The 12074-nt window shown below is 32.4% G+C and overlaps 1 protein-coding gene across 1 annotated transcript; it reads left to right on the forward strand.

Moving 5' to 3' along the window:
• The first annotated feature begins 154 nt into the window (after positions 1-154).
• LOC109812109 (glutamate decarboxylase) lies at positions 155-4835 on the forward strand. Its single transcript, XM_020375985.3, has 6 exons — positions 155-360; positions 487-691; positions 1383-1583; positions 1968-2436; positions 3380-3432; positions 4117-4835. Exons 1-6 carry the CDS (start codon positions 266-268, stop codon positions 4591-4593), a joined length of 1500 nt encoding a protein of 499 aa, XP_020231574.2. The 5' UTR covers positions 155-265; the 3' UTR covers positions 4594-4835.
• The last annotated feature ends 7239 nt before the right edge of the window (positions 4836-12074 follow it).

Below are 12074 nucleotides of genomic sequence, written 5' to 3' on the forward strand. Positions count from 1 at the left end.
AATAATATTAATTATTATAAAATACTTTATATCAATATCATAATTAAATAATTATGTTTTACATAACTTGGATAGAATGAGGGTGAAAATAAGTAAAAGTTAGATGAAAATACAATATCATATTAGAAAAGTGACAAACATTGTAGTCCCAGACAAAGTTAAAAGAGAAAATTGCCACCTCTCCTAATATAAGTGGTCACCCTCTCTCCCGAAAGTTCAGTGTTTCACAGTTCTGCATCACTTGCTCAGAAGAAAGCATCCAAACATGGTGATCACATCTACTGTCACACACCCAGATGAACAAAGAGAGAGTTTGTGCTCTACTTTTGCTTCCAGATATGTGCGTGAACCAATTCCCAGGTATGTCTCTTTTTTCTTAGTTGGTGTTTTGTTGGCATGGCCATTCTTTTGAAGAAAGCATAGAGAACATGCTGAAAAATAAGGTTTGGTTTCTGAATGGGATTAGTTTGGAAATGTTTAATGCAGGTTCAAGATACCAGAGAATTCCACACCAAAGGATGCTGCTTATCAGATAATAAACGATGAGTTGATGTTGGATGGCACACCAAGGCTCAACTTGGCCTCATTTGTGACCACTTGGATGGAGCCTGAGTGTGACAAACTCATAATGGCTTCACTTAACAAGAACTATGTTGACATGGATGAGTATCCTGTCACCACTGAGCTTCAGGTCTGTGTATGAGTAATTTGGTGTCTTTATATGATCATAACATTTAGGTCCTTGAAGCTCAGTCTGTTAAATTCAACGTTTTGAAAGATGGTCTTCAATCGTGATTTTGGCCGCATCTATGTGTAATTTCCCACAAGATCAAGGATCTGGAAAAGACTGCAACCACGATTTAAAACCTTGGATAAAATAAACAAACAAATTAAATAGAATTGTTTGAATTTTGAAATGTTTTGTTTTCTGAAGTTGTGTGAAAGGCTTTAATTATTCATTTGTTAATTATTTATGTTTGATTCTTGTGTGCCAAATATTTCTTTCTTCACTTCCTTTACTCCCAAAACTATCATTCTATGCTTAAGTTGCCTTTTGGATGAAATGGAATTTTTCAAAGAAAGGGTAGGGGTATTAAGAAAAACGAAGTACTCTAAAAAGCATACTGCTGATTTTTTTGACACTTTCTTCTGAAATTTTGGTGTATATGATGATAACATTTTAGATCTTATGTGTTTCGTGGTCAGATGAAGATTCATAGTGGATTGCTTTATTAAGAAAAATCGTTGCATGCCTATATTCTGTATCTGAAGTGCGCTAGTAAACTTGAAGATACTGATTTATATGTTGATCATTTTATGATAATTTTCAGATGAAGTTTGAGAATGAAACATGATTATTTTCATTTTGTTAAATTCTGCAGAACCGGTGTGTTAATATTATAGCAAATCTATTCCATGCTCCTATAAATGAAGATGAGACTGCAGTAGGTGTGGGAACTGTGGGATCATCAGAGGCAATAATGTTAGCAGGTCTAGCTTTCAAAAGGAAATGGCAGACAAAGAGAAAAGCAGAAGGAAAACCATATGATAAGCCCAACATAGTTACCGGGGCTAATGTGCAGGTGGGTCTCAAAATGTGTTTGATGCTATGAAGTTTCAAACAACTTTTAATGTGTTAGGTGCATGATCATATCATGGAAAATAGGTACCTGTAATCCTGTATATCATTTTGAAATATAGTAGAAACAAAGTGCTTTATTGATTAATGTGCAAGAATATAGTTACATAATCCTCTCAATAACCATATGTACCATGTATGAAATTCGCCGTACCACATATTGCATACGAGCTCTCTTTAAAGGAAGTCCTATAGTAATAGTGTAAAAAGTGATGAATTTGCGGGTACTGCTTACTAGTACCCATACCACATACCTGGTAACCATGTGCCAGATTTTGGGGCCTTTATATCTCCTCAAAGTTTAATGTTGTTTAAATTTTCTTCACAGGTTTGTTGGGAAAAATTTGCAAGGTACTTTGAGGTGGAGCTCAAGGAAGTGAAACTCACTGAGGGATACTATGTGATGGACCCTGTGAAAGCAGTTGAAATGGTAGATGAGAACACCATCTGTGTTGCAGCCATTTTGGGGTCAACTATGACTGGAGAGTTTGAGGATGTGAAGCTTCTCAATGAACTTCTCACTAAGAAGAACAGTGAGACAGGGTGGGACACCCCAATTCATGTTGATGCTGCCAGTGGCGGGTTTATTGCCCCATTTCTCTATCCTGATCTGGAGTGGGATTTTCGTTTGCCATTGGTGAAAAGCATCAATGTTAGTGGTCACAAGTATGGTCTTGTCTACCCTGGTGTTGGTTGGGTTGTCTGGAGGAGTAAAGATGACTTGCCAGATGAACTTGTTTTTCACATAAATTATCTTGGATCTGATCAGCCTACTTTCACATTGAATTTCTCCAAAGGTAAACAACTAATAAATATGAGTTGATACTTGTATTTGATTTTTTTTATGCAATTACTCAATTAGTATCTTTGTATTGTATCTATATGTTGTTTAGGTGTTGTTCATATATGTCTCACAGCCAAAGTATTCGGTTCAAAATGCATTTAAAAGTTATTTTCAAGAATTTATCTATCACTGCCTCTGTCTACATAGAATCTATCAAAACCCTTTTTTAAGTGAGCAGCAATTCTCTTATTTCTGCTTAGAGTGTTATGTTATGTTTCATTCAATAATACCTTGCTGTCTGAAAAAAAAAATGATGTTTTATTGATATTAATACTACCTTTGATCAAAATGTAGATTTTATGAGACCTATGCATGTTATTGCTAGATTTCAACAGATTTGTTTGGGTGTAGTTGCTTCCAAGCTATTTTTGTGAGGAAAATTATGTTTCAAAGAATCTTTGTATATTGAATTCATTTGTCACCTAGATAACTATATTTCTGAATGATTGTTGCCAATTGCAATGAAGAACACATCATGATCATAGTACAGACTTAGAATTCACCAAGTTGTTGTATAGACCAATACTCCACCCATGGGAATTGGTAAAACTTTTGAGATGTCCTGTTATTTATTGCTAGATTTCCAACATACTTGGGCGCAGTTGGTTTCAACTTTCAAACTATTTCTGTGAGGAAAACTGTTCCAAAAACTTGTGTTATTGCAAACAAAATTGTGTTCAACCCATTGAATTTGTTTGGATTATACATGTGATAAAGGATTTAGGATTGTGTTTGTGTTTATTGATCTAATTCTTAAATATGTTGATTAGATACCAGAAGTAATAAGCACGGGAAATCAATTAGTTTTATTTGGTTTCTATTGCAATCATATGAATGTTTTAGCATTATATTCTTTTTTTTTTGTCCTTCCCATTTCATTGTATTTCTTTTGACAGGATCTAGTCAAATTATTGCTCAATATTATCAATTTATCCGGCTTGGCTTTGAGGTAATCATGCTATCATCTTGGTGCTGAATCTTTCTTATCTCTGTTTTAATTTAGGTTACTAAATGTAGAAAACAATAACTTCCCAGGGAAAAAATTAGAGATTATTTTTTTTACACATATTTCCTTTTTTTCACATGCTTTGTCATATGGAATTCACTGTATAATAGAGTTAAATCTTTCAATTATGATAAGAGGCTTCCCTGTGGACTCTACTGTTGTGTAATTGTTGTCCGGTCCATTAGTTAGGAAAATGATTTGATTAACTTGTTTCCAAATTAATAACATGGATTTCATGACAAGAATGGCATTCACCAAAGTCACAGCCACTAACATGAATGGAAGCATTAGTTCAAAAGACCAGAACTTTAAGATAAACCAACATCATTGTTCTTTTAAAATATCATAGAAGTGGGTACTTTATGTCTTGATTAGTTTCAAAATTCATCATAGTTTCAATAATTTAACTGTTAAACCAAAATTTAGAAATAATAAAATAACAACTGCATGGTACATGATATTAGCAATGTCCTAGGCAGAGATGCATACCAATTTGCTTCATTTTATAAATAGTACAAATGATGATCATACACTTGATGTTAAATTGGTACTTTAGTACACCATTTTGTGCGATATCTGTTTCTCATATATACATTTGGTTGTTCTTCTTGCACATGTAAACACAAGGGCTACAAAAACATCATGGAAAACTGCTTGGAGAATGCAAGAATTCTGAAGGAAGGACTTGAGAGAACAGGCAGGTTTAACATCATCTCCAAGGATATTGGCGTGCCGCTTGTGGCCTTCTCTTTGAAAGACAGCAGCCAGCACACAGTGTTTGAGATATCAGACCACCTCAGAAAATTCGGCTGGATAGTTCCGGCCTACACAATGCCGCCAGACGCGCAACACATTGCAGTTCTCCGGGTGGTGATCAGGGAGGATTTCAGCCGCAGCTTGGCCGAGAGACTTGCTCATGACATAGAGAAAGTTGTGAAGCTCTTGGACGCGCTTCCAAGCCCCCTCTCTACCAGGGCTGCCCATGTCACAGCCATCACTAGTGAGACTAGTGAGAAAGTTAATAAGAGTGCATTAGAGACTCAAAAAGAGATTGCTTTGTATTGGAAGAGACTTGTGGATGGCAAGAAACTTGGAGCATGTTAGACTTACCAAATCTTGGCCATTTTTTTGGCAACTTTGTTGTGACTTGTGAGTTCAGGTGGTTGTTTCTTATCTATGTGCGAATATGTATTATTTGCATATATGTCTGTGTAATGGCTATGTAGCAATAAGCAATGGCATGCATGACCTTGCCTAAGAGGAATTTTTTTCTGTTTTATGTTTTTGAGGTGGTAATTTAATCTTTATATGTGGACAGTGAGATATCAAAATTGGTTGACATTTGATATACTGAGTAAATTAATGATGGAAGAAAATATTTAAAATGTTAAGAGTCACGAGTTAGGGTGTAGAAAATTGGTTGATATTTGATATACTGAGTAAATTAATGGCATGAAAATGGACTATAATCATGTAATGCTCAAGTTAATTTTTATTAGAGATGAAGAAATAGAGAATTGGAGAAAAAAACTTGCCTCTCTGAACAGTGTCTAAGTAGATGAATTCCTTCTCTTTCTTTATGTGACATTAGCGAGGAAATTTCCTTGGATGGAAACAGAACTTATCAAGATACATAACAATATATTATATTTTATACTAATGACAACATGACACACACACAAGTGCATGTATAATCATGTTAAATTTTATGTTTAACGTGTTAGTTCTAATTTAAGGTCAACATCTTCAATAATAAATGATTATAAAATTTAAAAGACTATATTTTTTTAATATTGATATGTTACATTTCTCAATACAAAATAATTTAAGAATCACATACAATTCATGTTAAAGTTTAAAGAAAAGTAAAAATTTATCAAATTTGAAAAATTGCATATATAATTCATGTTAAAAATGACAATAACGACGCGCACATGCACAAATATGTTAAAAATTTAACTTGCGCACTAATTTTAATTTAAGATTAACATCTTACTAATTGATAATTATAAAACTTAAGGTTTATTTTATTTTTAATTTTGATATGTTCCATTTCAATGCAAAAATTGTTTCAAATACACCTACAATTTATGTTAAAAATTTAAAGAAGAACAAAAATTTATCTTATTTGAAGTAGAAGAATATGACAATATCTATGCATGTTGTCCCAAACAATCTAATTTAATAGAAGAAACTAGAATATGTCTCTTCCATAACTTTGTTGTAATCCCTTTGAATGACAACACCATTAACTAGCAACAAAAATAATCACCATCATCTTAATCTTATATTCAAAAATAAAATAAACTGTTACTATGGATATTAACCCATCCATCAAAGTTGTTGGTATTTTTTTATTTTTTATTTTTATAGAAAACATCAACTATTATAAAGAATTGTGAGCCTTGTTCTCTAGGGTATTTGGCTTAAGTACATTATATAATTTAGTCAAATCATTAGTTGAATGTAAACATATTGCACCACCTAAAACCTGAAAAGGCAACAAGTAACATAAACATGATATTTTTCTCCTTTGTTCCATATATCATCGTTGATGATGCAGTTTCTATCAACGTTACAAATATCACATCTCCATATATCTTGACCCCTTTAGAAATTACCATGTTACTTTCTCAATCCTCTTGATTTTGTTGTGACTCTACATTTTGAACATCTAATATTTTTAAAAAAAATCTATATATTAAAATAATTTATCTAATATCTCTTCATTTTTTATCCCTTCATTTTGATTAATTAAAGTTTCATAATTTATTAATAGACATCATAACTTTTTTTAAAAATTAATTTATACTATGAATCATTTTTTCTTGTTAATATTGAAATATTCTAAAAAAAACTAATGAGTTGCACACTAAACATTACAATATTATTGAGATATCGAATGATTAATGTCATATTTTAGTTAATTCAATCTTATAAAACTTATAATTTGGGAAAATAAAAATTGAATAATTTTTATTTTTTTTAATATAGGAAATTAATAATAAAGAAAAATATGTTATTCTTTATTTAAAAATATCCAAACTTTGATTCCTAAAACTCCATAAATAGTTCAACTATATAGTAATATTAATCAATTTTAGCTTGAATGGTTAGTAATAATAGAATTCAAGAATTAAAATAAAAAAAATAATTTAATATCAATTTTAATTAATATAAATGTATATATCATTAATTTATTTTTTTTACAAGCATTGCATGTATAATTTATACATAATTTTCTAAAATCCTTAAAATAATTGTTAAATAAAATGTAATATTCAATTTAATTTACAAAATTTAATAAAATTTTTACCTAATCTTCTACATAAATTGTTCAACAAAAACTATTTAAAAAATAATTAACATAATTGTTGATCGTTATCTACCGAATTCATTTTTTTTTTATCATGTGCAACTTCTCCAATAATAATTGGTAATTTGCAATATTTTAAATTGCGGACCGCATCATATGTTGCGACCGCAGTATTGCGGTTACGGTCTTGTCCGCAATGGCATTGGACCTCAATTATGGTAAGACTGAAAATCACACATTTTTTTGCAACATAACCGTGTTGTGTCCGCAATACGATAAATTGATACTATAATTTTAAAATAAATTAAATTATTCATTAAAATAATAAATATTTTTAAAAAATGAATTAAAATGTATAAATCCTTAAAAATAAAATATATATCAATAATTATAAATTTTTTATATTTAGTGCAAATAATTAATAATTTCATACCGCAACGGTCGCAATTCGCATCACAATACCCGCAATCGCAATAACCGCAACCACGACCACAATCGCAATTTAAAACCATGATAATTTATTATTATGAATATTTAACGGTGGTTGTCAATTATTGTCATTTATATTTCACCTTAATATTGTTACCTTATTTGTAACCATTTATGTCTATATATAGATTATCTCATTGTTGAAAATAATATAAGAAACTCTATATTATCTGCTTTATATTGTTTTCGCTATATTGTTTCTATATGAAAGTTCATAACTTTATGTTGATTTTCATAACATGTTATTAGCACAATATTCTTTCCTCCATTAGTGTTACAATCTACAAGATAAAGTTGTGAAAGTCTTTCTTGAAAAAAATCATATTTTTCAAATCATGTGTCAAGGTTAGTTATTTTAACTCAAATCATACTCTACCTCTAATCATATTCTTCACATTATGTATTTGATAGAATATTTTTTATTATTCATATAATTATGAAATTTATTTAAATACAAATGATCTTGAAGACAAAATCAAGAAAATAAATTATAAGAATATTTTTTTGTGATGATTTAGAAGACATTGTCAAATAAAAAAATTTTAAGAATATTTTTTCTCGCTAAAAAGTGAGAATATTGTGCAAAAATGAAAGTGAAAGAAAAAATTTTCTCATTATAAGTGATAAAATAATACAGAAAGTGAACAAGAAAATAATTTTCATTGGAAGTGTAAAAAGTGTTTGAAAAGTCAAAAAGAAAATGATAGATAAAGTTAACAAATATGATAAAAATATACTATATTATTTTGTATTCTTTAATATAAATAAGAGCACTACTGGAAGTGGAAACGTTTTGTCAAATTCATAGTTATATGTTAAATGATTTTTGGGACCTTCATAAGAATTGTGGGTAATGAAGTGATTTGTAAGTCTATTTAGGTTTTCATGTGATATTTTGAAAGGGTTATGAGTACCCTCATGTTTATAATTTGGCATCATTCATCATTGAATTAATTGAAATAATTGGTTTGTTATGTAACCAAACCTTTGTGTTGTGTTATTGAACCTTAAAAGACTTGGTTTCCAAATCCTATTTGTAACGCCATGGAAATATCGAGCTATTTGGTAGATATACTTTATGTATATATATATATATATATATATATATATGTGTGTGTGTGTGTGTGTGTGTGTGTGTGTGTGTGTGTGTGTGTGTGTGTGTGTGTGTGACACCCTCAACCCCAACACTTATACACAATAAATGTAAACAACTTTTTTTTTGAGTAAATAAAATATTTCATAATTGACAAATATCTCAAATATCACAAGGTAGAAGATTCACATTCATAACTCATAAATTATAACTCCAATGTAAAAATTACAAAAGAAAAGAAGTTAAGATTTTCAATACAATTTAGTGAAAACAAGAAATCACATATATATATATATATATAAATAATAATACAGGAAATATAAATTAACTCCAGTAAAGGTGGCAGTGCCTCCTGGTTAGGAATTAATTTATATTTTTCAAATCATGTAATAAAAATATAACAAAAATGTATATTTTGGTCTTTTATCAAGAACGTTCAAATTACAATTCTTAACATACATTTTACTTGAATTATAAACTTTATCTACGTTATCTCTTCGTTAGAAATTACAAAAGAAGAGAAACTAAAGTTATTAAAACAATAACATATTAAACTAAGCTAGCTATGCCCCGATGTCACATCCTATCAGAGCATGCCCAACTGAAGCCTTAAGCCTCATCAACCGCATCCTTATGATGTTGATCGCCTACAACATAATTTAAAACACATACAAAAGCAACAAGGGAGTGAGAAACATCTCACTCAGTTTTAGGTAAAGGAATAAAGGTTAGATAGCACACACACGCACAACATATATAAGTCACAATACACATAAATAATCAATATCACATATATACTCATTTATCATGCTATGCTGTCATGAACTCGACTCAAATGCATGCATGTGGCGCCATAAGGAATTTTCACAATTCATCACTGGTGACCCTAAGGCACATCTGGTTACAACTGTCGGTGACCCTAAGGTACACCTTGTTAGCATATCACAACTGTCGGTGACCCTAAGGTACACCTGGTTAGCATATCATCAATTGTCGGTGACCCTAAGGTACACCTTATTAGCATGTTACATCGTGGGTATGCGGCCTCAGCGGCACACCTGGAGTAATATATGCATATGATGCATGTCATACAATCATTATTTCATTAACTCAACATTTAACTTATTACAGAATTTTATTTAGTACATCATGTCCTCATTTGTCATAGTCTCATAATCACAGTTTGTCTCAATAGTCCATTCTTAGGTCTCATGTCATTTGTCCATATTTCACATGGTCGTGTCATAAATACTCCTCATACGGTTCGCATAGGAATTCACAGAGAACATTCTTTTTCATATTAAAACTTATTCATTTTTAACGTTAATGAAATAATCATTTATTATTTCCAACAAGAAATAAAGTAGAGCAGATAGAAAATCAGACAGAACAACGGCAAGGGATTGGGATTACATAATCATTTATTATTTCCAACAAGAAATAAAGTAGAGCAAACAGAAAATAAGACAGAACAAAGGCAAGGGATTGGGGGCCAATCCGACAAACAAACTATCAAACAATTATCCTTACACCCCCGAGCGAGGTTTCTCACTCCCCCTTACCTGGATAAGCGGAGCTAGAACTTGGGCAGGACCTCCTCCTCTGGATTCCCTCTTTCCTTCCCTCTCTTTCTTTCTTTCTTTCTTTCTTTCTTTCTCTCTCTCTCTCTCTCCTCTTTCTCTCTCTAAGATTTCACCTTCTCACTTAGTATAAAATTTTTCACCCCTCAGCCTCCTATTTATAGGCAAACTGGTGTACCCGGAACGACCCGTATTGAATTCGGAACGACTCGTTCCGGATCTTTCGAATCTGTGCAAAATTTTCAACTCGAACGACCTGTTCCAAAATCGGAACGACCCGTTTCAAAAAGCAGAATGGCCCGTTCTGAAGTTCACGTTAACACTGATTGACCATAGTTGGAACGGCTCGTTCCCAACTAAGGTCTTTAGGCAATTTTAGAATTTCGGAACGGCCCGTTTCCCTTTGGGAACGGTCCGTTCTGGAAAAATCCACAGAGGCATTTTTTCTTCTTTGGAACGGCCCGTTCTGCTGCTACAAAAATAACTTATTTTCTTCGTTTGGAACGGCCCGTTCCACTTTTTGGAACAGCCCGTTCCAGGGTAAAAAAATAGAATTTTTATAAAAATTTTCGTAAATAATTTTAAATTAATACAAACCTCTATAAAACCCCTTTAATTAACAAAAATAACTATATATAAAAATAATTAATAATCAAGTAGCAAATTCGGGGTGTTACAATTCTCCCCTCCTTTTAGAAATTTCGTCCCTGAAATTTACCTGAAAACAGAAATGGATAAGCTTCTCGCATCTTGCTTTCTAACTCCCATGTAGCACTTTCTTCAATATTTCCTCCCCAAACGACCTTAACCAAAGGGATTTCCTTTCCTCTTAGTTGTTTCATCCTCTTGTCATCAATCCTTAAAGGAATCGTTTCATAGGTGAGATTATCCTTCAACTGAATGTTGTCAGACTCAATGATATGAGAAGGATCATGGACATACTTTCTGAGTTGGGAAACATGAAAGACACTATGGAGATTTGAAAGAGATGGAGGCAAAGCAATTTGATAGGCTACTTCACCGATCCTTTTAAGAATTTGATAAGGACCGATGAAACGTGGAGTAAGCTTACGGGATTTCAGTGCTCTGCCTACTCCTGTCCAAGTTGTGACTTTAAGGAATACATGATCACCTTCTTTAAACTCAAGGTCATTTCTTCTCTTGTCATTATAACTCTTTTGCCTACTCTGGGTTGCTCTCATTTTCTCTTGGATCATCTTAACCTGTTCAGTAGTTTGTTGAACTATCTTAGGTCCTAATATGACATTCTCTCCAGGTTCTACCCAACATAAAGGTGTTCTACATCTCCTACCATACAAAGCCTCATAGGGTGCCATCCCAATACTAGAATGGTAGCTATTATTGTAGGTAAACTCTATCAAAGGTAGGAAACTGTCCCAACTACCCCCATGTTCTAAGATGCAAGCCCTCAACAAGTCTTCCAAAGACTATATGGTCCTCTCAGTTTGACCATCTGTTTGGGGATGGTAGGCTGAACTCAATCTAAGCTTAGTACCTAAAGCCTTATGCAAACTCTCCCAAAATCTAGAGGTGAGCCTAGGATCTCTATCAGACACTATACTAGTAGGAATTCCATGCAACCTCACAATCTCACTAATGTACAACTTGGTTAACCTCTCCAAAGGGTATCTAATATTAATGGGAATAAAATGGGCAGACTTAGTCAATCTATCCACAATGACCCATATAGTATCCAAGTTCTTCACAGTTCTAGGTAACCCAACTACAAAATCCATAGAGATGCTATCCCATTTCCACACAGGCACATCTAAAGGTTGCATCAGACCTGAAGGTTTTTGGTGTTCTACCTTGGTTTTCTGACATACTAAGCAAGCATACACAAATTCCTCCACTTCTCTCTTCATCTTAGGCCACCAAAACATCTTCTTAAGGTTTTGGTACATCTTAGTGGCTCCTGGATGGATACTAAGGATACTCTTATGACCTTCTTCTAGGATTACTCTCTTAAGCTCTAGCACACTAGGAATGCACAACCTATCCTTAAATCTCAAAACTCCATCCACTCCAATTCTAAACTCACTTTTCACACATTGATTCAACTTCTCTATTTGACTCAATAAGAAAG

Source organism: Cajanus cajan, chromosome 1 (genome assembly GCF_000230855.2).
Source record: "Cajanus cajan strain Asha chromosome 1, NIPB_CcT2T_4, whole genome shotgun sequence".
NCBI lineage: Eukaryota > Viridiplantae > Streptophyta > Magnoliopsida > Fabales > Fabaceae > Cajanus > Cajanus cajan.